This window comes from Alternaria metachromatica (assembly GCF_023757995.1).
Source record: "Alternaria metachromatica strain BMP 0045 chromosome Unknown scaffold_7, whole genome shotgun sequence".
Lineage (NCBI taxonomy): Eukaryota > Fungi > Ascomycota > Dothideomycetes > Pleosporales > Pleosporaceae > Alternaria > Alternaria metachromatica.
In genome coordinates this window covers 861,949-885,945 of record NW_026055498.1, presented here as the reverse complement: position 1 = coordinate 885,945, position 23,997 = coordinate 861,949, and the positions used below count along the sequence as shown (strand labels likewise).

Sequence of the window (23,997 nt, the reverse complement as noted above, 5' to 3'; positions counted from 1 at the left end):
TGTTGGATCGTTGGATACCACGATGTTTCAAGCTATCCCAACTGGTCATAGCCGAATAGGTACGTTGGTAGAGGTAGACGTGCAAAGTCAGGGGATGAGTATAATAGATGCTAAGCTTGTAATAGTTGAAGCAAGTGCTATTTCGACATGATTTTTGCATGGATGACTATAAGAAACGCAATCAGGAAGAATGAGTATATCGTCTTTTCCAGCCTGTCGAAACCCTCCTTTACACTCGTTATTCCAGCGACGCCACTCTAGGCTCGCACTGAAGCTCCTGTATGAGCGCACGCAACACAAACCGCGCCTCCAGATCCAGGTCCCTCCGGGGGTCCATCGCCCCCACCGTCCTCATCACCACCATCTTCATCTTCATCTTCATCCTCAAACTCAGACTCGTCATCCTCATCTTCGCTCAGAACAGACCCAGACCCCGAGTAGTACCCTTCCATTTCATCCAACGGCTCTAGCTCGGGCATTGAATCAGACTCATCCTCAGCGTCATCCTGGTCCGGCAATTCCACATCCGGGCCCGCCTGCTGCAGAGCCTCGAACGTACGCTGCAGCACTGTCTGCTCCAACATCATTTGTGCACGCAGGTTTCCTACGTGTGTGAGTGTAATGCGATCCATCATCTCTGTGTATCGAGCATGCGTCGCCTGCATGCCCTCTCCGGATCGAGCTCTCGCTGCCTCCAACCCCACGTCGGTTCGAGCCTGCATGCCTCGAGCAAACCAGTCGAACCATCTTCCGGTTGGTACAGTCTGTGGTGGGAAAAACTCGGCGCGACAGAATGGACAGCTGGTTCCTCTAGTGAGCCAGGCTTCTAGACAGCTGCGGCCGAATATGTTGTTGCAGCAGGTGACCTTGACAGGGGAGTGATCTTCGTTTGGTTCAACGGGTGCGCTGTTGGCGGCGGTGGTGTCGTGGTCATCGGTGGAGCTATTTGGGATGGGGTCGTCGTTTTGAACGCCGTCGACTGTGGGACCCGTGGATATGGCTTCCGGCTCGTGAGGCTGGAGGTCTTCACGACAGATAGGACAAGAGGGGTCGGAGGGCGGCATGGGACATGCCTTCATGTCCGAAGCGACGAAGGCTGCTTTGGAGTCGTAGAGAGGCATTGTTGGTCGTGGTGCAGATCTGGTTGAATGCGAATGGCGGTAGAGCTAAATGGTGTGGTGGTTCTTGTCGTGAACGGTGGAGGTGCGTCGTACATATACAATCAGGGGATGTTGTATAGTCCCAGAGGGCCCACTAGTCGGTGAAAAACTGCTGCCATTGCTTCTGCTATGGCTTTCGACAGCTTTCACAAGGCAGCCAGCGCCGAGTCCCGTAGGAATACCTTACTTTCACTGCTGCAATTGCTTCCGCTATGACTATCCATAGCTTTCACAAGGCAGCCAGCACCGAGTCTCGTGGAAATCCCCTGCTTTCACTGCCCAAAACTGTTTCACCCCTGGAACCGCTGTAGGCCGAACTTTGTGTAAGAATCTCGTCGAGGCGTTGTGTCGAAGCTCGTCTCGTCTGGAATCCGAAGGATGATGCGAGCACCCGAGTACGTCCTCCCCTCAAGACCACTTCGCAATATTATTGGGAATAAGCTTCTTAAACATATCCAGCTGTTTCGCATGCACCGCCATTTTCTGTTCCAGGATTTCCGGTCTTAATTGAAGCGTCCGATCCACCCTTTGTTGGTTCCCACTATATACAACCGTATAATCTGGTAAGCGGGTATAAGGCGGTATAACCGAAGAAGCCGATATAGTGCAATACTAGAATATGTCAGTCCAAACAACGCTCAAACTCAACCAGAGCTCTACTTACCCTCCCAATAATACTGCCCCTCCCCAGCACAGCACCAACCTCAACCACACTCCCCTCACCCACCTCCGCCGCCTCAACCACAGCCCCAGAATCAACAACCACATTCCTACCCAACACCGTCCCCTCACTGCGCATAGATTCCCTCACACTCCCACTCCCCCTTGCAGGAGGTGCCATACTGCCCCTCTTCCCCTCCGCATCACCCTCAGCGCCCATACCAACACCCACTTTCGCGCGTTCAAAAACCACACAGCCCTCGCCGAGGACAACAGGTGCAACTGCGCTGCTGAGTTTGCTATGAGGGTGTAGAACGGTATTAGGGCCGATTGTAACGGGGTGCGTGCCGGTGATTTGCGCGTGCTGCGCGATGAGGACGGTGGTGTCGAGGAAGATGGAGGAGGGTTTTGGGAGGATGGATTGCCGTTTTGGGGCGCCGGAGGTGCGGCGGTGGTCGTTTGAAGGGCGGGGAGGAGCGGGTTGGGAGGACATAGTGGTGGGTGGTGTGGGAGTTGTTTGTGGAGTTCGTGAGTGTTGATGGTAGGGAAGGGTGGATGACGGACGCGCTGAGGATCTACTTAGCGTGTCGCCAAGTCACATGACGTGTGCGTCTAAATGGGTAGGTACTGTTCGCCAATGTCGTACCTACCTTGTCTTCGGCACAACACAAGATCAAAGAGCGAACCTCTCTGAGAAAAAAGCATGCTGCGGCTATATTGGGTGCTGTAGTTCAACGTAAAGTACAATATCCCAAGAGATAGATCGAAGGGGGTATCTCATAACCATGCATTACTACATACATCATGCCAACATCGCGTAAACCTTACATGAATCTGCGCAATGCCCATCAACAGCGACATCGAACAACATATCAACGATACCGCTGATAAAGCCCGCGCCTTGCCCACCAACCACATTCATAAGCACATCAACAACATACTAAACCACAACCCTCCTCTCCTCCTCCTTACCCTCCCCACCACTTGGACCCCGCTCCAACTCCGGACTACTCACCTTCTCGGGACTAGCCACTTTGATCGGACTCCTCCTACCCACCTCCTGGCCCTCGACTTCAATGCGACCTAGTATGCTCTCCTCGTCCTCTCCCATACCTTCGATGCTGTGCAGACTGTCGTCGTCGGAAGAGTCTTCGATGCCTTCAAACATACGTGCGAAGCGCTGGTGTCCTTCGCGTTCTTCTTGTTCTTGAGTTTTCGGGGCGGAAGGGTCGTCTGGGTCTTCTTCTGCTTCGCGCGTTGATTCGAGCTGCGCTTTGCGTTGGGCGAGGCGGAGGGCGAATTGGCGGCGGGCGCGCGATGGGGGGATCTGGAGGGGCGGTGGGATACTGGGCTGGAAGAGGGTGTTAGTGGAGCTGGTCAATGGAAAGATACGATGACTCGTTAGGGCGGAGATGGAACGCAAGCAATTCGGAATTTACAGAGAAAGGGTGAACAAAGGGGAGACAAGCAGATGGAAACGAGGAAGAAAGAGGACACCATACCAGATCAATGAAGCCCAATCATCCAGTGGTACATCACACAAAGGAGATGAGAGGAAACCACATCTCACGATGCGTATTACTACATGTATCATACACCCTGTCGGATGGCGCAAGGAATGTATGTACAGAAAGGATGATGATAGGCCCATAGATCTAGCATGCGAGCCGTCTGTCCGTTCCCGCTCATGATACAAACAAGTATAAGAAAAGGAAACGCACCAAGGGCGGGAAACATTCGTGGTATAGTGTGTATGCTCGGGGCCATGGACTTATCGATAGTCCATATCAGCATCGTCAAATGAGATTTCACCCACTTGTTCGGAGTCGTCGACAGGTCCCTGTCGTTGTTCCCGCTCTCTCTCGGTGTCGACATCGTCCATGTCTTCGTCTTCTTCATCACTCGAGTTAGTAAAGCCACTAAGCAAGGAGCCTCCGCTGAAGGTGTACCCACCACCCTCAGTGTCACCAGCATTGGTGAGCTCCATGCTGTCGAGGCCTATGTTGCCGTTGTTGGCGAGGCTTGCATTAGAGAGCCCGCCACTGTCGCCTCCAAAGTTGTTGTTTGCTGCGTTAACGGCGTTGAGCACAGCTTGTCTGGGCCCGACGCTCATGTCGGGTCGTACACCTCCGAGAATGGCGTTGTCGCGCTCTCGCGTCTCGGCCAGGATATGCTCCACATAATACACCCACTCTTGAGCGTGGACCTTCTCTAGGACCATCTGCGACAAGACTTCATCGGTGTGTCGCTCTGTAAACTTCAACACCTCTTCTGCGATCAGGGTGAGGTGACCCATGTATCCTAGTCGCATGGACGTTTCTTGGTGCGATTTATCACTCTCCTGCTGTCCTTTGATAATGCGCTCGGTAATGCCTCCGTTGTCAAAGAGGTCAATCGCTAGCTGACGGTTGTATCCACGGTCCATCTGCCCGTTGAAGACTTGCTGAACAACATCGTATACTACATTGTGTAGAAAGTTGTTCCATGGGAAGCGGAAGAAGAAGTCCTGCAGATATTAGCATGTTTCGCTGGAAGATATCAAAGGTGCTTACAAGTATCGTTGGTACTACTTTGTTCTCAACGAATGTGATCTTCAGCAAGTCGCCAACAACAGGCGTACCGTCAATGTCAATCTCGAAGCCGGCAGGATCTTCTGCACTGCCGAATACCACCGAACGCACGCTCTGAGACTCATCAATAGGAGTTATCTCCGAAAGATCTGATCCTGCTACTGGTGCGGTGAAGCGCGAGGTGTCGATGCTGGCTGGTTCGGCTTCACTTTTGCGGTTCTTACCCGCAAACAGTGGCGCTGGTTTGTCGTCTGGATGAGGTGAAAGACTCTCGGATTGTTCAGCAGTGGTGGTATCCGAGGTCTGATTGAGCTGCTGTGTCAGAAGAGATGGCGGGGTCTTGACATCGGTATCCGACTTCTCGGTCTTCGCAGGCTCTGTCGGTTCCTGGCGGTCGTTCATAACGGTGTCAGTATCCAGTTCAAGCTCATCGACCTTGGCACTCAGGCCGGCTGACGTAGGTGATTCGGCATCATCCGCAGGCTTAGGTGGAGATGCAGGCTTCTCAGCAGGTGCTGCAGCGTCTTTGGGTGGTGTCAAGGGCTCGTCCACAAACTCACCGTCATCGCCTGCCGTCTTGGCAGTGGACGGTTCCTGTGGCGCATCTCTCGGTGGCAGCTTCGGCGAGGGCTCCAATGGCTCTCCAATCTGCTCCTTCTCCGTTGCCGTTTCTTTGGCCTCCTCGACAGCAACTTCCGGCGCGACAACCTTTTCAAAGTCGTCTTCCGAACTGTTCTGTACATGCAGAGGTTTTATCTCCGCAGGAGAGTCCATAGATGGGGCGCGCGCGTGGTGGAAGCCTTGGCTATCAACACTGGTGGAGAAATCGCCTGGGTTGCCGGAAATCGCTGAAGTCAATTTGCCGTCAGCCTTGAGACGTTCCCGCTCGGCATCTCGCCTCCTGACTTCAGCTTCGCTGCCCCGTTCGTTGAGCAGAGCCATGTTACTGCAGTGCAGCAACTCGGCCATCAGCTCACAAGTCTTGAACCGATCAAATCCAAGCGGTTCGATCTTCTCGCCAAAGGCTGTCTTGAGCTCTCGCTTTTTCTTTGTAGTGCTGCCATCGCGCTGTGTCACGATCTGGCTTGAGCTATTAACCAGCTCCATGAACTGCGGGATGTGGTTGGCGAATTGGCGAAGCAGTGTTCCCAGGTAGATGGGGTCTGAGTTCTTGGGTACCGGCCCAATCTGATTCTCCAAATCATAGTCGGAGTTGTTCTTTCTGATAACCTCGATGATGATACCCACGCCGACAGTCAGCGGGTTGCCGCCTTGCAGCATAAAATCGATCAGCTGTTTCAGACATTGTTCGGAGACAAGCTGGCGCGTAAGCTCGTTAGGCCCGATGACGGACTGGTCTTGCGTGGTAGCGTTTGCGGATATCGTGATGATAGCCTTGAGGAAGTCGCCAGCTGACGTTTGTGTGGAAGTCGACTGATCGGGGGCGAGGAATGATATCAGGCGGGGAACGAGGTTCTGTTGTTGCAGCCACTGGAGTCTGTTAGTTATGCCAACAAGCGTGTATGTGGCGACTTACGTCAACAATGCCCTGTCCGCCCTCGCTCTTCTCTAGGCTGATGATCTTCAACAGCAGGTCCATGATGACCGGGCAGTCGACGTGCTGCAACATGTCTGTTACAACATTGTCCAATGACTTGAAGAAGTCGAGCATCTCCTCCATCTTGCGGTCGAGCAGCGACTCGTTGACCTTGGTGAAGTAGCCAGCCTGGACGGGGTCGAGCGGCGCAGGCTGCTTGATGTAGGCCCAGAACTGTCGCAAGGTGTCCTGGTTCTCGAGGACCGCCTCGGATATGGACCATACTTCGGACGATAGGATCTCGCACGACACATAGGCGTACTTCATGCGCTGTCGCTCCTCCTTGGTCTCTTCACTATCGCCCGCATCGGACTTGGTGGTGGATGTCGAGCGCGCCCTGACTTTGCCGAAAAAGCCCGTCCGACTGGGACTCCTCGCCTCGTGCGCAGGCTCTCCTCCGGCGTCGTCGTCGGGGGGCAGATCGGGTCTGGCGGCGATAACGTAGCGCAGCAGGCGTTCCAAGACATTCTCATCGCGAAGGTATTCTATCAGCTTCGAGTTCTGCTGCTTGAGCTCCTGTATGAGATCCGACTCGTCGAGCAGCTCCTCAACGGTGACGTCGGGCTTGTCGAGGATGCTGTCGAGCGACGACAGCTGCGCGTACCCGCCGAAGCGCCAAAACATGGTGGTTGCGGTGGTTTGCGGCTACAAGGGCGGGGCAGGGGAAGGGTCGGGCGAGGCACTCGAGAGCGTGTGCAGCAGCGTGGGGCACATGCGTAGATTTACTGCGGCGACCAATGCGTCATAGAAGGACACGCCGTGCAGAGCTGGACACGGCGGCGGGCGGGTTAGCAGAGCGACTCGAGTGAGACAGAGGGCGCGTGTTCGTGGCTTGGGCTGTGTTGCACAGGTGGGACAGGTACCTTAGGCGAACGAGGCCGCGGGGAAGGCAATGGCAAACGAAAAGCGCGCGAGGCTCTGGATCAACCCATGCACCGACTGTTGCGCGGCGTCGTTACAGATACAGGCTGCGAAAACGTCTGTGTCTCCCGAGTCGGAGTGTTGTGGGTATTGTTGGGTTTGGTGGTGACAGGCAAGGCTAGAAGCTGCGTAGTACGGATAGCGTGCCAGGCCCGCAGATCACTTGCACCTCCCTGATATCAACCAGGACGTGCGAGTTTGGAAGACGACTACCAGCTGTATCTGGTTCCAGATCTGGGACCCAGTAGTCGCTCAAGATAAGCATGCGAGCTAGTGCTGATGGCATGAACATCGCGCATGCTGGAGATTTTTATGGTTATGTAGGACCTTCGACAGTGTGACGGTTGTTGCATCTTGCATCTTGCATCTGGCATCGCATGCCGGCAGCCGCCTGTGAGAAAGTTCATTTGACTCATTTGTAGATAGCTGTTAATGAATTGCTTCACCATGTACTATGCTTGCTTTTGTTAGCTTGTCAATGTCGGCAATTGCCATGGCATGGGGCGCTCCAATGTATGGCAATCCTGCTTGGGCATCTCAGGGTCAGCGGATCGCTAGCGCCCACGTGACGATCGATGACGTTAGCGGGAACTGCCGGAGCTACGACCACCGTTCGGTGCCTGCCATTCACCCCACACTGCCAACACACTCCACGCCTGTTCTCCTCCTTCGGCTGCATATCGCGACTCTCCGGCCGGCAACCCACATATCCCTCCACCAGCATGAACCGCTTATTCGGTGCGAAGAGCAGCGCGCCCAAGCCCACGCTCAACAGCGCCATCTCCAATGTAGGCTCCATCCGTTGGCAAACACCATTCCAATACTGACGCGCTCAGGTCGACACGCGCATAGAAAGTCTCGATGTCAAGCTCGCCAAGCTCAATGCTGAGCTGTCCACCTACCAGCAGAAGCTTGCCAAGATGCGCGACGGCCCCGGCAAAACCGCCATCAAGCAAAAAGCCCTCAAGGTCCTCCAGCAGCGGAAGCAATACGAAGCGCAGCGCGACCAACTGCAGGCGCAATCGTGGAACATGGAACAGGCCGGAATGATGCAGGACAATCTTAAGAACACAATGACTACCATCGACGCAATGAAGACAACGACGAAAGAGCTACGGAAGCAATACGGCAAGGTCAACATCGATAAGATCGACAAGCTGCAAGACGAGATGGCCGATCTCATGGACATGGGCAATGATATCCAAGACGCCATAAGCCGCAGCTACGACGTACCTGAAGATGTGGACGAGTCGGAGCTGGATGCTGAGCTGGAGGCACTGGGCGACGAGGTTGACTTTGAGGGTGTTGGAGAATCTTCCGGCGTACCAAACTTTATGTTGGACGACACTGCGCCGCCGCAATTTATCGACGAAGCGCCCAATCCAGGTGGCAAAGTCAAGGAAGCCGCGGGCTGAGGAGAGCCGTGTCTGCGCGCATACTACAAGACCTGTGATCATAAGCGATTCAAGGGTCCCTTCCAGCTGTCTCGTGGTGACTATTACGCTCCGGAAAAATATCTATGTCGCACGCGGAGCCCTTCTATGGACATTAAGTACGAGTTGGCGGCCCGAAACGCTCGACTAATTTCGTCGAGCAAGGTCGACCATGACCGGCATATTGATGGGGAGCACGCTGCGAAGTCACAATACTTGGAAAGATCGAAAGTTGCTTGCCATCTTGAAGACCACGGGCCACATAAAGCCGACAGACAGACACCATAGACGCATGGTCAAGCGATATACCACAAATGATACCCCATGTTATGTTCGAGTTCAACATGTATCTTCCCGGATGCGCGTGATTCATTGCATATCGAGCCTAACCTTGTATATATCCCAGTATGTACGTATTCTGTACTACGGAGCGTTTGGTTTAAGTATTTCGCGCAGTTTCTACGCGCTGCACTGTACCATGCTGATACAGGTTGTGACACAACCGCAATGCTGCATTCCAGTGTTACATCAACGTTTTTATTGAAAGGGGCTGTGTACAGGAAGCAGAACTGTGCAATCTTCTGCCAAGTTGAAGCTGTCTTCGGTACCTCTTTCTCGCTCGTAAAAGTCACTCGCTGCCGTTGAGACACCGACCGCGACAAGCTGAGATGGAGACGGTATGTACTTTGGTCATCTTGCTACTGGTCTACAATCTAACAATAAAAAGCAATCCTACTCTTACTGGACGCCCCCGATTAGTCCGACTTCAGAAGGCCTCCGCACGCTCAAGATAACATCCAACATCGGCGAATTATTGACAGAAAGGGCAACGGAATCCGCAGGACCATATTCTACCGTCATAATACCACCTCTCTTCAAGACTATCACCGTTACACCGAGTCCCGGACCATACTCTACCGTCATAATACCGCCTCTCTTCAAGACTGTCACCATAACAGTCGACCAACCCGACTCTGGCTACGCGTCTTCACGGCCTCAGGAAGCAAGTGCGACACCAGCCTCTAGCGACTTTGCGACTCTCGATGACAGCTCGTCGTCTTCCTTCAACGAACCCGAAATTAAGTCCCTCAATATGGGTGCGATAATAGGCGGCGTTTTGGGCGGCTTGATAATCGTTGGCATCATATTCATCGCGATGTACTGGATCCACCGGAGACATCCCGATAGCAACAAAAGCGAGAAGTCGACAGGTGCAAATGATGAGGGTCGTGGGACTATGTCAGAGGACGTGGAGGAAACACCATATGAGTTGTCTGGGACTCAGACAGCGCCTGAGCTGGAGGACACAGCAGTGCTTCACGATCGATTACCAACTAGCTAGCTGTTTGCATCGATCAAATCCACCTCGCAGTTGCCTTTCCGGCTTCACCACCTTCCCTTGCAGCACCGTGTACTTAATAATATTCTCACAATCCTCCGGCTTCACTCGCGCCAACCATATACATTGCGCAGCCTCGCCATTCCCCTCTGCCTCCTGCTCCTTATTAGCATCCAGCAGAACCTCCTGCCCATTATCATCTTCAAGCTTCAAGTCCGCGAGCCGCTTCTCCGCGCCATTGGTATGTCCATTCGCGCTGCCATTCGTGTTCTCGGGCCGTGTGACGACTGAAGAATGTCGGTAGACCATGACGTTTGCCGAGAACTTGTGGCCTCCAACGTGGCTTATAAAGTATATCCCCACGCCGCCCGGTCGCTCGTCGTGTAGATCGCGGTATAACCCCAGTGGTCGGAGCAGTCGCTCAAACTCTTTTCGTAGAAGAGGAGCTGACTGGCCGCAACGTGCGTCTCGTGTCTTTTGACTGCACATCAAGATGAGGTATTTGTGTGGACATGGTCGGGCTTTGAGTTGGGGTGCGGGTATCGACGGGGGTATGGAGGAGGGCGCGTCGGCGTCGGCGGAAGAAGTCTCTTCCGGCTTTTCTGAAGGTGGTAGCGCGGCGGTTTTCCGTGAGCGCAACGGGGTATTGTTCGTAGGACCGGGGTTGACGTAGTCGGTGATAAGTTCGGGGATGTTCGCAGGCGTGACATTGTCTATGAACTGCCATGATGGTAGCAGTAGTACCATAGAACTGTGATCGGAGTGGTCTGGGACGGGCATATTGGAGGCGGATAACATGAGTTTCTATACCCAATTAGCTCGCACTCGACACAACCTGAAGGCGTCATATCTCTAAACTCACCCCATTGCTAGGCTTTGCATCGCCCCTGTCAACCGCCTCCATGATGCTGCCCTTCTCGTCTGCGACATCGCGCACCCAATCCGTCTTGCCCGTCGCAACAATCAAATGCGTACTCCATCCCTTCACGTGTCCATACAGCTCTTCCGTCTCATCAATCTCAAACTTGCGCGGGTATTTGACACTGCAACTAGCACAGTCGTGCAGGCAATCGTCGCCATCTACCGCGGGGTCGGTGGTCGGGAACAACTCCTCCGTCTTCTTCGCCTTGATGAATTCGTCGCTGTCCTTGGCCAACGTAGGGACTTCTGACGACGAAAGTGCTGAGGTCAGCTTGTAGGACAGGTTGCGCAACATGGCAGGGACTCGGTAGGCGTTTATCGGCCGGTGGGGCGTCTTGGATGGTGCCATTGCGTATCTTTATATCAGATGCGGCGATTAGATCGCCAAGGCCGCGGAATGTGGGCGCGCGGTGACGCCGACGCTTACGGAGTGGTTGGTACCTGGATGATGTCTTTCACGCCCGTTCACGGCCGTTGTTGCCTAATGAACAGAAGTTATCGAATACCACCGAAGTCGACGTCTTACGGTAGTTCAGACGGAAGCTGACCGCCTCTTATGTTGCTTTTCTTGTCTCGGTGAATTGCTTCGGCTTTCGGACCTCGCGTTATCAGATTAGGCGACGATTATGCCCTCAGCTTCGGATTTGTTGGACGAGGCCCGGACATCCTCACATTCTCCGACTTCTTTCTACTCGGCTCCACATAACCCTCGCATCCCTTCTCCGCTAGTATACTTCGAAGAACGACGCTGTTCCCATGACTTCTATCGCGCACGCGTCGATCCAACACGTACGCGTAGACGCGTCAGTCGCGTAAGATGCGGCTCAAGATGCTCAATGGAGCGCCTTTGCGCAACCATCTAGAGTTCAACGAGGACACACTTTTAGCAGTCGAGGATTGCCGTCCCTTTGATGCAACAACAAGTGTTTCTACACCTGCAAATGAATCCACGCCGTCTTTGAAGTGGCGCGGGCTGCCTTTCAAGAACCCCCGGCTCCAGACTGGATGGTCACAACCTTTTCTCCCAGGAAATGTTCGAGGCCAAGACATATCAGATGTTTCGCTGCCCAATGTGAGTCGGTATACGTCGTTTTTACAGGAAGACACGACCCACCTGGATACATCTATCGCCTTTGAGGATACGTCAATCGCCACACCTGGCTATCTTGAACATTCGCTCATATTCCACGACACGCTACTGTCGTCTCAGGTCCTACCAGACGGTATAACGGACAAGAGCGTCAGCTCCTCATCCTTCTTGACTACTTCTTTCGGAACTACTCTATCGGATTTTGACAGCCCAAGCAAAGTCGATGAGCATACACTACTCGTCAAAGTCGCGCCCAAGATGAGTATCACATCTCTTGGATTATTACCTAGCGCACAGCGTCTGCGAGCGATCTACCCGCAAACTCCAACACCAAACTTCCTATGCGTCGTGACAGCGACTCCGGAACAGAAAGAAGTCTTCGTTCGGAAGGGCGGATACAAGATGACTCTATGGGAGATCATCGTTGCGGATGATACACGCTCAGACTTCAAGGTCACGTTCTGGCTGCGCCCACCCCGAGAGTCAAACAACGAACAAAACCACATTCAAAATCAACTACTGCAGACACTAGAGAGCATCAAAGTTGGCGACATCCTGCTTCTGAGGAACATTGCGTTGACATCGTTCGGTGACACCGTCTTTGGCCAATCTCTGAACCCGGCCATCACACGGGCTCGAACGACTATTGATGTCTTGACGAGAAGCAATGGTATATCAGCTGCCCAGCTGGGTGGGCTCCCGGCCCCAGTAATCGAAATTTTCAAGAGAGTCAAAAAGTGGGCAAGATTGCACATCGCATCTGATAGTGCAGGTTCGAGAAAGAGAAAGAGCAGCCAGGCGAAACAACTCAATGACACGAAACGCACTTTCACAGCGCGTGATGTCGATGACTCCATGCCTCCCGACACTATGGAAAGTGTATGAAGGACATCCCCCGCAAAATCGCGATAACACCAATTTTGCCGGTTAGCAATCGCTGCGTGCCGACATTGTTTCATCGCATCGACCATTCCAGGCCGTCACATCCGAGTTGATAGGTGCCTGAATTTCGGTTGCTCGTCAATTTGCTCTCTGTGAGCGTCGCACCATGCCGTGGTGGTCTGTGCCGCAGCCCTGCCATCTCACACAATCAACATCACACAGCTTCCCCACGTCACAGCCACAATCAGTATACTGCACCGATCGAAGATGGCCCGCTCGTGCCGATGTCTGATTCTCGACTAGCCGGTGGGGCTAAGGCATCCCCAAGATACTCAACTGTCTATGCTGCGTCTTGGCTAGGACGACTACGTCAACGGTCAAGCGCGGTTATACTGAGAGCATGAACACCGGTACTAGACCCCCATTGAAGCTCGAAAATACGCTCCAGGACTCTGATCGTCTATGTTCATAGTCCATACCTCGTGCTCCTCCGTCCTTGGCACGTTCATGCGAAGAAACCAAACATGTTTCGAACATCATCCTACATGCAAGGATGCACCGAGCAACAACGGCGTACACGCTGCTGCACCTGCCTTTTGACAGCTGGTGGATGTTTTACGCATGAAGTGCCGGTACTACAACGCGGTACGTCACTTACAGGTAGCGGGGCAGTGGATTGTGCCATCAGCCGTTCATTTTACGGACATCTTATATACAGCATCATGTCCATCCAGAATCCCATCACAGCATCGCTTGCCCAGTCTCTCTTTCAGTCCTAGTGACATTCATTCTTTTCGTTCGCAACTTGTTGCAGCTTTCATTCATTCAGATCTTGACGATCACTTTCATTCGCTACCGGCTGGCCAACATGAAATCACTCTTTTCTTTCACTGGTCTGGCTACCACACTCTCGTTACTGGCAAGCGTGCAAGCTGTGTCCAACTCTACCAATGGCCCTTCATGTGGAGTTGCAAAGGCAGACGACAGCTACTTCAGCGTTGTCGGAGTCCAAGGAACTGGAGTCCATCCCCGACAGGAACTCCGTGAGCTGCAGAAAGACACGGAGTTATGGAACATCTTTATCCAAGCGTTTGCTCGCTTCCAGGCCATGGACCAGGATCAAAAGATCTCTTACTTCCAGGTCGCAGGTATGGAATCCGTGTCCTTTTCAGAGGCTCAACTAACATCTCTAGGGATACACGGAGTGCCATTCCAGAAGTGGGACAATGTGAACGGAACAGCTGGTCATGAGATGATGGGATATTGTCCTCACGGGTCCAGCATGTTTGGACCATGGCACAGACCGTATCTCGCGCTCTTCGAGCAGGTTCTCCATGATCGCGCGGTCGACGTCGCCAATGAGTATCCCATCGGTGAAGCCCGTAACAAGGCCTTGGATATTGCAAACCGAGTTCGCCTTCCTTACTGGGACTGGGCGATGGATCCGCCAAACAGCGAAGAGGGTGTCATCCCAGAGAACGTGCGTTGCCTCACGGCTACTGTCACGTTTCCCAATGGGACCACAGGGTATATCCCCAACCCTCTGTACAAATACGACTTCCATCCTCTGAAGTACGATGACTTCGCTCCCCTGGTATGTCTCAATTCTGTACATCTACGCTCCGCGAGGAAGATATCATCCTGGAGAACTTGGCTACTGACACACAAGTAGAGCGAGTTTGAGTTCAAGTACTGGAACCACACTATTCGGTACCCAGCTGATCCCCACGCTGCCAATGCCACCAGCCGCAACAGCGAGGTTAACGATCGAGTTGGCAAGCAGCAGCCCAATCTCCGCGATATGCTCTACAAGTTATTGACGACGTACCAACCCTTCAGCCAAGTGAGCAACAAGGCGAACGGTGGCAAGATCGGGAATTTTGAGACTCTACACGATGGTCTGCACACCGTCTTCGGATTGGGTCACATGGGCATAGTGGAGGTTTCCGCATTCGACCCCATCTTCTGGTTCCATCACTGGTAAGTCCTCGGAACGTAGTGCTGAGAGCAATGCTAACCATGTGTAGTAACATTGATCGGATCATATCCATGTACCAAACTCGCTACCCCGACACCTGGGTCGAGGACGCCGAGCAGCGTATGGGCTCGTTCGCTGTCGCCAGCGGTAGCGTTCTTGGTACTGCTTCGCCACTCGCACCGTTCCACATGAACGCCCTTGGCGACATGTGGACTGCAACCACTTCCCGCAACTGGACCTCCTTTGGATACACCTACCCCGAACTCGAGAACAACCCCAGCAATGCGACGCTGACATCGTCCATCAATCAGCTGTACAAGGCCCAGACTCAAGGCCTGAGCGAGACCAATGCGACAGTCAATGCAACGTTCCCGACTCCAGGTGGAGGCAGCATCAACCGCACGGTTCAGGCCACCGACTGGCAGTGCGAAGTCAACATGCCGACCGACATTAAGGTCTCCTACGCCGTTCGCGCCTTCCTTGGCGAACCCAGCACAAACCCAATCGACTGGCCCACGGACCCCAACTACGTTGGTCAGCTCGCCACCCTGTCATCTCCGCGAATGAGCTCCTCGAACATTGTTACGGGTAACATTGGTCTGACTGAGAAGCTTGCGCAGAAGCACGCGGCCGGCGAGCTCAAGAGTCTGGACAAGGAGACAGTACAGGCCTATCTCAAAGAGAAGTTCAGCTGGCGCATCCAAGCTTTGGACTTCAGCGAGATCCCACGAAACAAGCCACCCAAGGGCTTGAACGTCACCGTCTTCAGCGTGCCAGTCAGCATCCCAGAGTCCGACACCGAGGTGCCGACCTGGAACGGCGATGTCGAATACAAGGACGACATCGAAGGCAACCCACCCGTGTACAACGGACCTGGACCTGACGGAACCAACTCCACTCTCCCTGCCGATCAGTCGAGCGGATCTTACGATGCTGAATCTGGCGAGTTTGTATGGAAGAAGGCTCCCGTTCCGGAGGTCGCGCCTGATGCTGGTGGTGCGGGTCCCCAGATTGCAACAACCCTCTTGGAGTCGGTCATTACGCAGTATGTAACACTGGGTGCTTCGACCCCGGCCGTATCCACGCCTACTCCTGCGACCTCACCTGAGGTCTCCAGCGCGCCGGCCATTTCATTGATTCCTACACCTACACCCGAGGTTTCTAGTGTACCGGCCGTCTCAGAGCAAGCGCCTGAGCCTACCGCGCCCGCTGATCCGCAGACTACGGTTGTGACTTCGGTTATCATGGAGTATGTCACTGTGTAAGCCAGTGACGAAGACCGGCTAGGTATCGTTCCTGTTGTTTGTTGGCTGCGGCGCACTTTTCCGCTCATCTTTCTTGTACATGTCTCTCTTCACGTTTGTGCACACTTGCACTATCACACTCGTTCTATGCTGTTGCATATACATACCCACGCTCGCTTGATATCGCTGTATATACACTACCACGCCTTACGCATTACGTTCATTTCGTCACGCACGCAACAGAAATCCAATCGCTCGTTCTTTGATTCTTGCTCGTTGCTCACCTATTCTGCTCGTCTCATATGCTAGCTTCCTTCAAACCGTCTTCACACATGCTCACTCACAGCAAGCGCATATCAAAAACACAAGCAGACAACGCATCCTTGCTCCAACCCCAGGTATATTCCTTATCAAGAACTACTCAATCCAATGCACCAACACCCATCACAGCAACCCCGCCCTCAAAAGCTTATTCCCGAATTCCAAAAGATAGTAGTCCGCATAAACCAGCCCATGATCCGCATACTTCATATGCGCATGTTCGTTCCAATTCGTCGTGCTGTTCCTTAGTATACACTCAAACCCTGATTCTTTGATCTTCAGCTCCGATGCTACCGCTGCGCCGTTAACTCTATTCCCATTGACCATGCTCTTGATGGGGAGTTCAAAAGATGCTAGATCAGAGTCGTACGACATGTCTAGCGTCTGGGATACGATTTGCAGTGCGATGTCGAGGAAATTGGTGGCGTTACTAGAGGGGAGTTGCGATACCGTGGTTGAAGAGAGGGACTGGAGTGCTTGGTGGATGATAAGAAGACCATTCGCTGTTATCACACCTGCGGAAACGTCGCGTAGCGGCTCCTCGGGGTTATCTTGTGGCGCGTCGAAATCCCAACACGGGACCATGGGGTGATGCCACTTCCCCTCTCCTTCTTTCAATCTGCGCAAGAAGTATTCTGCGCATTGGATCGCTGTCGCCAGATACTTGATATCCTTTGTCCACGAATACGTCTGCGCGAACCCCATTATAGCCCAGGCTTGGCCCCGACTCCACGTCGAATCGTCTTTCCAACCTTGATTTGTCATCTTGGCTTGTGGTTGACCGGTCCGCGGATCGAAGTTTACGAGGTGGTAGGAGGAGAAGTCTGGTCGCAGGATTTCGTGGATGATGGAGTCGGCGTGTTGGGTTGCGATGTCGATTAGCTTTTGGTCGTTCTGGATGTGGCCGACGAAGTAGAGGAGGTCGAGGTCTGAAACGTGTGAGTAAGTGGGGAGAAGAAGTGCTTGGGGTGGAAGGCTTACTGCACATGCTATCTATGATGACGAGGAAGTTTGTCGACATGTCCGTTATTGAGTAACGGTCGTTGATCGCAACATCCCAACTCCGAATGGCTTTCACCCGGTCATCGTATCGCGATGCGAGCGCGTATGCTGCGTTGACGACAGATTGTAAGCTCTCTTTGTTGCCAGTCAGTTCCCAGTCTTTTTGTAACGCGGGCTGCACGATGAAGCCCATGTCGTGTGTATCTGTTCGGCCAGACATCTGGTTGATAGCAACGCCATAATGTCGCCCTAACTTCAGTAGCTGATCTTGAATCTGCGGCCGCACATGTTCTGGCACATCAATGGCCTGGGGGTATCGTATTGATCGCTCGAGAAGCGCGTATATGCATCCTGGGAAGAAGCCGCAGGTCCAAAAATCTGCTTCTCGTTCTTCGTATCGGCCTGCGTCTGGGCCAACCTGAGGTACGGTGTGTGGGTACGATTGTAAGGGAGCTTGTTGCTTGAGACCGCGTTGCGCGACTTGTACGATCTTGGCTGCCACACTTTCTGAGTAGATTTGACTGAGGTCTATATCTTTGACGCTAGATATACTTAGCATTGGCTCCTGTCGTTTTACATGCGCTTCTGCTTACACTGCGGCCTTGGAAGGCATCTTGGCATCCTGTACAGCGCTTCCCATCTTGCTTTCGCGATCGCAATTTGCGAGTGACGTATGGTCGATATGAAGGTGATTCCCGTCTAATGGCACTTGGAACTAGATCGTCGAGGTGCGCCGTTTCTACAGATTGTTCGGTCGTACTTGAGCGAAGAGAAGAGTCAGGAAGCAAAGCGAAGAGTAGCCAAGGTGTTGCTTCTTGCTAAAAGGCCTACATCGGGCGACGCGTAAACTGTCGCGCGTAGCATGGCGGGGCTGTTATCGATACCGGGTCATCTCGCGACGAAAGTTCAAAGTCAAGGTGTAGGCTAAATGTGGGATCTGCATTACCCCGATGCCCGCTACCCGGCCGTTTGCACAAGCTCAGAGCATCGTCCGCAATGTGGACGTCATTCCTTTCTTGATCTCGTATCGTCTTAAAGCGTGTGACTATGCTTTCTTGGAACCGTGGACGGCCTTCCAGAAGAGGTATCTGTTCCTTTGTTTGCTGTGTTGATAAGCCTTGGAAGCGGCGTAGCGTTGACCTAAGGCTGGGCTTCTAGCTACTTTCCCCGCATTATACTATCTGTGAAGTCTGGGGTTGCAGTAGTGCTGCTAGCATGTGAGGACGGAGATACTTTGGCCGTGAATATCGACGCGTCTCAGTTGAGACGATCGCGTGAACCTTTGTCGGCATAAAGATGCTAGCGTTCATAACAAGGACAGCACCAACTAACACCTCGTCCTGTTCACGTCAACCATGCTGTTCACTCGTGTAACCGCGAAGCTGCTCCTACTTTCTATTGCTGCTGCTGCGCCGCCATCAGCGTTGAAGAGGGCTGCTTCCATACTTCCTCTGTTGACCAAGGGACGAGACATAATCGACGCGAATGGCGATGTCTTCCACTTCATGTCGACAAATTGGCCGGGCCATCAAGAGATCATGATTCCCGAAGGCCTCCAGCACTCTTCCGTCCAAGATATCGTGTCGTGGTTTCCTAAGCTCGGCCTGAACTCGGTCCGGATGCCGTTCGCAATCCAGATGGTGGATGACTATCTTGCGAATAGTCCAAACCAGACTCTCGAAAGAAGTGTCCTTAACGCGATTCCAGGCACGAACGGCACCGACGTCCTGGACTCTATCCTGGAGAAGAACCCACAGTTCACCAAGAACACGACCAGACTGCAAGTCTGGGATGCTGTCGGCAAGGAACTCTCGCGTCAAGGCGTCATCATCCACTTAGACAACCACGTATCGAAGGCTTTCTGGTGCTGCGGCGATGACGACGGCAATGGCTGGTTCGGCGAGAAGGACTTCGACGTGGAGAAGTGGAAGCGAGGTTTAGCCTTTATGACGAAGCACGTATGTACTTGAAAGACCGTCTGCTATGGAGCAGATGCTGACGAGCTTAGGCGAAAGAAAACTGGTCGACGTTCTCGTCAATGGGACTGCGCAATGAGCTGCGAGCTGCCAAGGTAGCCGAGCCGGTCGACTGGTATACGTGGTATATCCACATGACTGCCGCTGCAGACGCCGTTCACGAGGCAGATCCCAATGCGCTAATCTTCTTCTCTGGTCTTTCGTACGACACGTACATTGATCCCATCCCTCTCGGAAAGACGCTCAATGGTACCAGCGGTACATCGACTGCGAACAAGACCGCGAAGTTCGTGCCCGATAGCTTCGCGTGGAAGGACAAGATCGTTCTCGAGATCCACAAGTACGACTTCGAAGCCACCCAGGATGACTGCGCGACCTTCAAGAGGAAGTGGTATCAGAAGGGTTTCCAGGCCGTCAACCCCGACGACCCAGGGACCAAGTATACTTTCCCGATGGTAATTTCCGAATGGGGATTCATCCAGAACGGAACGTATTGGAACCAAACCACTTACGCGGAATGCTTGGTGGAGATGGTCAAGGAGTACCAGGTTAGCTGGCAACATTGGGAGCTCTCAGGTAGCTTCTACCTCCAGACTCGTCCTAACCGGACTCCCAACACGCTCATAGGCGCGGATGAGGCTTGGGGATTGTTAAACTACGATTGGTCTGCGCTTCGATCGCCAGTCACCCTGGAGAACAGCTTGTACAAGATGATCGAAGCGTTGAAGTAGTGGAAAGGCGTAGCGTAGAAGTAGATATGGGTCACTTCAAAATCGAATCCCGGTCGCGATCACGCTCTGGCGTATACATACTGTCCTGATACGTATAGTCGCGTGAAGATGCGTGTGCACGGCTCCGTACGGGAGGTCTTCGGGTACCATCCTCTACCAATGTTGCACGAGGAACGCATATTTAACGTGAACGGTTTGTCGAAGATGGGCTCAGAGATTGAAAGTACATGTGTCGGTTCCGAGTTGTAGACGTTGGCGATGGAATGTGCATGTTCGCGGTCGCGACGCGTAAAGACACGCCTAAGATTTTCCGTTCGCGAAACGTGTCTATGACGTCATCGAATGTTACCACACCATACATACATCTGCGCAACGCCAAATAGAAAAAAACTTGTATGCAAAGAAATGAACGGTATAGTAATCAGCGAGTGATTCCGAGGCCTACTTTCAAGCTTGTTAGGCGGACGATGCGCCGAAGTTGCCTGCCTGTGGCTTCGCCTTGGCACGACTCATGGACCGCAATGCATCCTTCCCGAACCAAGATTTGAGCTTCATTCCATCACCCCACAGCTTCCCCATGCTCTTGGCTATCTTCCAGCAGCTCAACACCCACCGGACAACGGGTTAATACCTCTTTCAGTGCCCGTTTGTGGATTTCTCCCCAGAAGAAGCCCGTCCCCGCACTCGACCATCCGCATGTAGAAATATCCCGACGCCCGAGGAGGAACCGTCCAGTCGCTTACTAGCCTTGAGATTTAGCCATGCGGGAACTACCTACTCACCTGTTCTTCGGGTTCCGACGAACGTCAGGGCTTTAAGCACGAAGACCCCAGCTTTGTCGTACTTTTCCGAGGTCGTGCCGTCAACACTTTCATCTGACGAGAGGCAACTCAACATGGCTAGCACACAGCCCAACGACGAAACTGCCGGTGTCGCCAACAGGACCGGCGAGTTCGATACCAACGTTATCGCGCCTGCTGAAGCTCCCAAGAGGTCACCATGGAAGGCGTGGATGTATCTCTGGGAATGGTATCCTAAGCACTACCCTGAGGAGGAGAGGAAGTTGCTGAGGAAGATGGACGCTTGTCTGCTGACATTCTGTTCCTTTATGTGTAAGTTACCGTACTGACACTTTGGTCCCGTATATACTAACAAGACCAGTCTTCCTTAAGTGGTTGGACTCCTCCAACATCAAGAACGCCTATGTGTCGGGCATGAAGGAAGAGCTTAGTCTCTACGGCAACGAGTACTCGCTATTCGACACCTTCTACAACGTCGGGTATCTTGTGTTCCAAGTCCCGTCTTTACTCCTGTTATCTCGACCACAGATTGCCAAGTACTATCTGCCGACCATGGAAGTGCTGTGGTCCATCGTGACTTTCTGCCAGAGTCAGATGCGCAGCCGAAACGATATCTACGGTACTCGATTCCTGCTCGGTCTACTAGAGACACCCGTTGCGTCTGGTACTACATACGTACTTGGCTCCTGGTACAGGCCTGAGGAGGTCTTCAAAAGGACGGGAGTTTGGTATGTCTCCAACAACATTGCCGTGATGTTTGGTGGATATCTACAAGCTGCGGCCTATAACAACCTCAACGGGTAAGCGACCTTCCGCAAAGTATTATGCTATCGCTAAATTCTTGTAGTGTCGGTGGCATGTCGGGTTGGAGATGGCTGTTTATTATAGACGGAGTAATCTCTCTCCCTATCGCTCTTGCGGGCTTCCTCATCTTCCCGGGTCTACCAAGTAGCGCGAAGCCATGGTGGCTTACACCAAAAGAGCATGCGCTCGCTCGCTCACGCATGGTTAACGCCGGTGTCGCACCAAGCAAAGAGCTTAGCTGGACGGTCGCAAAGCGCACATTCATGCGCTGGGAGTTTTACATGGGCGTACTGTGTTACACCTTGTGAGCATCTTCGAGTAACCCATAGTTACAACCGCTGACCGACTACTAGCTTCTTATCCTCCTCTTATCCTCACGGACAGATGGCAATCTGGCTCAAGGACCTTGCTGCCAAATATCCCGGCGCCTACACGGTTCCCCAAATCAACACTATTCCTACTGGTGCCCAGGGTGTCTCCGTCTTCGCCGCGCTCCTCGCCACCTCCCTCTGCATGGTCTACCCGCTCTGGTCCATCTTCTCGATCGTCCAGACTATCTACATCGTCGCCAATATCTCGCTTCTGGTCTGGAACATCCCCAAGGGTTACCACTTCGCCTGTTACTACCTGCTCGGTGTATCAGCTGCTGTGACGCCCATCCTCATGCCGTTCATCAACATGGCTCTACGTGACGACGCAGAAGCACGCGCTGTCACTGTCGGCGCTATGTTGACAGCTGGTTGGGCTGTCTTCTCCTTCTACCCCATCACAGTATTCCCTATCGTCGAGGGCCCGAAATGGACCAAGGGCTATGCAGTGAATATCTGCTTCATCATAGGATGCTGGAGTTCGTTCTTGGTCATGCAGTATCTGTACAAGAAGAGCGAAAACAAGAAGCAGAATATGATGATTAGGGACGTGGCTAAGGATCAGGAAGACATGGCCGGACTAGACATCAAGGACGCAGCGGAGGTCGAACACGCGGAGGTCAGGAAGTGATGTGCAGGAGAGACAGATACCCTAAGTTGCTTGTCGGTGCGCTGTATAGCTCGGCTTTGTGAACCTGCAGATATGGAATGGAAAACTTCTAGTTCAATGGAACCATCCAGCTTCGCCTGATCAAACATCTTCTACTCCACCAAAAGCCCAACTCTGCAGTCTCTGCAACGCCTCTCAAAGTTCAAACTAACGCACCATGCCTTCCCAACCCTACCATCGGATCCCACGAACGCTACGAGGACGTGCGCAAACCCGACCCGACATGTCTAACGCAGCAACGGATTCCCTCTCCCCACCACGGCATCGACATAGAACCAAGCGAGAGGTTATCCCACGCCGCCACACCACACCCTCCGACTCCCCTTACTACAACCGCATAATCCGACTCGAAGGCCAAATCACCTCCATCATCTCAATCCTAAAATTCCACCTGCGATACGCAGACTTCCCGACAGACACCTCGCTTTCCGCGCTACGTCTCCATCCACTACCTGTATACTTCGATATAATCCAAGAGCTCATCAGCCACATCGAATGCGGTTTAGATTACAACGGCGCGTTCAATGCCGGCGATCTGATTTACCTAGCGCAAGAATGGTATTTCCCGCATGTGAAACGGCGGGTGGGAGAAGACGAAGAAGGGGAAGTAGTACCCCAACCGCACTGGCCTAAGATCCTCTTCCTCGCACAGCTCCAACGTATCCTTGAAGACGAAACGCTCAGTCTGGCTCAGAGTCTGAAAGCTGGTTGGGAGTGGTTTATGGATCTCGATGTTTTCCCATCGTTACCTGGAGGGATGAGGGAGTGGGCGTTGGGGTGGCATGAATTGCCGTCTGCGAAGCAGAAGGAATTCCTCCGGCTCTTTGATGTAGATGCGCAGGTTCTGAATGGGACGATGGACGCAGTGGGTACCATGTCGCTCCGCGGTCCATTAACCTTAGACCGCGAGCAAGTCGGTTGTGTTACGACCTTCCTAGCACAAGACCGTCCACTGGACGCGGTAGTCCCGCTAATGCTTAACCCATCGAAACAGAACCTGGGATCGTGTTCGCTCTGCGGCACTACACTGCGAAGACAGGATGTCGGTTCCGAGAAACCGCATCGGCCTGTTGAAATCCCCTGCGGACACATCTTCGGCTCGGCATGTATTGTAGAGCATTTCCGTAAGCCGGGGGCGTGGAGTTGTCCGTTTTGCGGATGGAATCTGTTCGATGCGCCGCATCATCCTGTTACGCCGAAGGAAGTGTTGGAGAGCTGTGGCCGTATCTTGCAGTACTTGGACCCACCTGCGAGTGTTACGTTTCCGGTGAGTCCGCACTCGTATCTTGAGAAACTAGGCATGGTTTTTGAAGACGCGGATGCGGTACGAGCGCATTTGGACTGCTGGCTCAACGCTCCGTATGCGGCATACGTTGAGTTGTTAGCATTACTCGATCTGGCGTTGTATCTTGCGAGGGATAGGTTAGATGCTGCGGTGAGGGGGGATGTTATCGAATTCAGAGAGGTGGTGGGGAGGCAGTTCCAGGTCGAGGCGAGGATTCAGTGGTTGGAATTTTTGAGGAGTTGTCA

General features: G+C 53.2%; 9 protein-coding genes across 9 annotated transcripts; 5 read left to right on the top strand and 4 right to left on the bottom strand.

Moving 5' to 3' along the window:
• Positions 1-257: 257 nt before the first annotated feature.
• Positions 258-1,121, bottom strand: J4E83_004288 (uncharacterized protein; the record flags this gene model as incomplete). Its single annotated transcript, XM_049331217.1, has 1 exon — positions 258-1,121. The coding sequence occupies one exon, from the start codon at positions 1,119-1,121 to the stop codon at positions 258-260; it is 864 nt and encodes a 287-aa protein (XP_049189763.1).
• Positions 1,122-2,760: 1,639 nt separating this feature from the next.
• On the bottom strand, positions 2,761-6,611 carry J4E83_004287 (uncharacterized protein; the record flags this gene model as incomplete). The annotated part of the gene is made up of 4 exons (XM_049331216.1): positions 2,761-3,171; positions 3,637-4,326; positions 4,373-5,881; positions 5,928-6,611. 4 exons carry the CDS (start codon positions 6,609-6,611, stop codon positions 2,761-2,763), a joined length of 3,294 nt encoding a protein of 1,097 aa, XP_049189762.1.
• Positions 6,612-7,630: 1,019 nt separating this feature from the next.
• On the top strand, positions 7,631-8,323 carry J4E83_004286 (uncharacterized protein; the record flags this gene model as incomplete). Its single annotated transcript, XM_049331215.1, has 2 exons — positions 7,631-7,696; positions 7,745-8,323. The coding sequence occupies 2 exons, from the start codon at positions 7,631-7,633 to the stop codon at positions 8,321-8,323; spliced, it is 645 nt and encodes a 214-aa protein (XP_049189761.1).
• A 1,345-nt stretch (positions 8,324-9,668) lies between these two features.
• On the bottom strand, positions 9,669-10,896 carry J4E83_004285 (uncharacterized protein; the record flags this gene model as incomplete). Its single annotated transcript, XM_049331214.1, has 2 exons — positions 9,669-10,484; positions 10,543-10,896. 2 exons carry the CDS (start codon positions 10,894-10,896, stop codon positions 9,669-9,671), a joined length of 1,170 nt encoding a protein of 389 aa, XP_049189760.1.
• Positions 10,897-11,949: 1,053 nt separating this feature from the next.
• On the top strand, positions 11,950-12,576 carry J4E83_004284 (uncharacterized protein; the record flags this gene model as incomplete). Its single annotated transcript, XM_049331213.1, has 2 exons — positions 11,950-11,953; positions 12,047-12,576. The coding sequence occupies 2 exons, from the start codon at positions 11,950-11,952 to the stop codon at positions 12,574-12,576; spliced, it is 534 nt and encodes a 177-aa protein (XP_049189759.1).
• An 865-nt stretch (positions 12,577-13,441) lies between these two features.
• Positions 13,442-15,816, top strand: J4E83_004283 (uncharacterized protein; the record flags this gene model as incomplete). The annotated part of the gene is made up of 3 exons (XM_049331212.1): positions 13,442-14,167; positions 14,246-14,553; positions 14,601-15,816. The coding sequence occupies 3 exons, from the start codon at positions 13,442-13,444 to the stop codon at positions 15,814-15,816; spliced, it is 2,250 nt and encodes a 749-aa protein (XP_049189758.1).
• Positions 15,817-16,239: 423 nt separating this feature from the next.
• Positions 16,240-17,758, bottom strand: J4E83_004282 (uncharacterized protein; the record flags this gene model as incomplete). The annotated part of the gene is made up of 3 exons (XM_049331211.1): positions 16,240-17,045; positions 17,098-17,660; positions 17,712-17,758. The coding sequence occupies 3 exons, from the start codon at positions 17,756-17,758 to the stop codon at positions 16,240-16,242; spliced, it is 1,416 nt and encodes a 471-aa protein (XP_049189757.1).
• A 715-nt stretch (positions 17,759-18,473) lies between these two features.
• On the top strand, positions 18,474-19,825 carry J4E83_004281 (uncharacterized protein; the record flags this gene model as incomplete). The annotated part of the gene is made up of 2 exons (XM_049331210.1): positions 18,474-19,076; positions 19,127-19,825. 2 exons carry the CDS (start codon positions 18,474-18,476, stop codon positions 19,823-19,825), a joined length of 1,302 nt encoding a protein of 433 aa, XP_049189756.1.
• Positions 19,826-20,720: 895 nt separating this feature from the next.
• On the top strand, positions 20,721-22,428 carry J4E83_004280 (uncharacterized protein; the record flags this gene model as incomplete). Its single annotated transcript, XM_049331209.1, has 4 exons — positions 20,721-20,937; positions 20,987-21,425; positions 21,473-21,733; positions 21,783-22,428. The coding sequence occupies 4 exons, from the start codon at positions 20,721-20,723 to the stop codon at positions 22,426-22,428; spliced, it is 1,563 nt and encodes a 520-aa protein (XP_049189755.1).
• Positions 22,429-23,997: the final 1,569 nt, after the last annotated feature.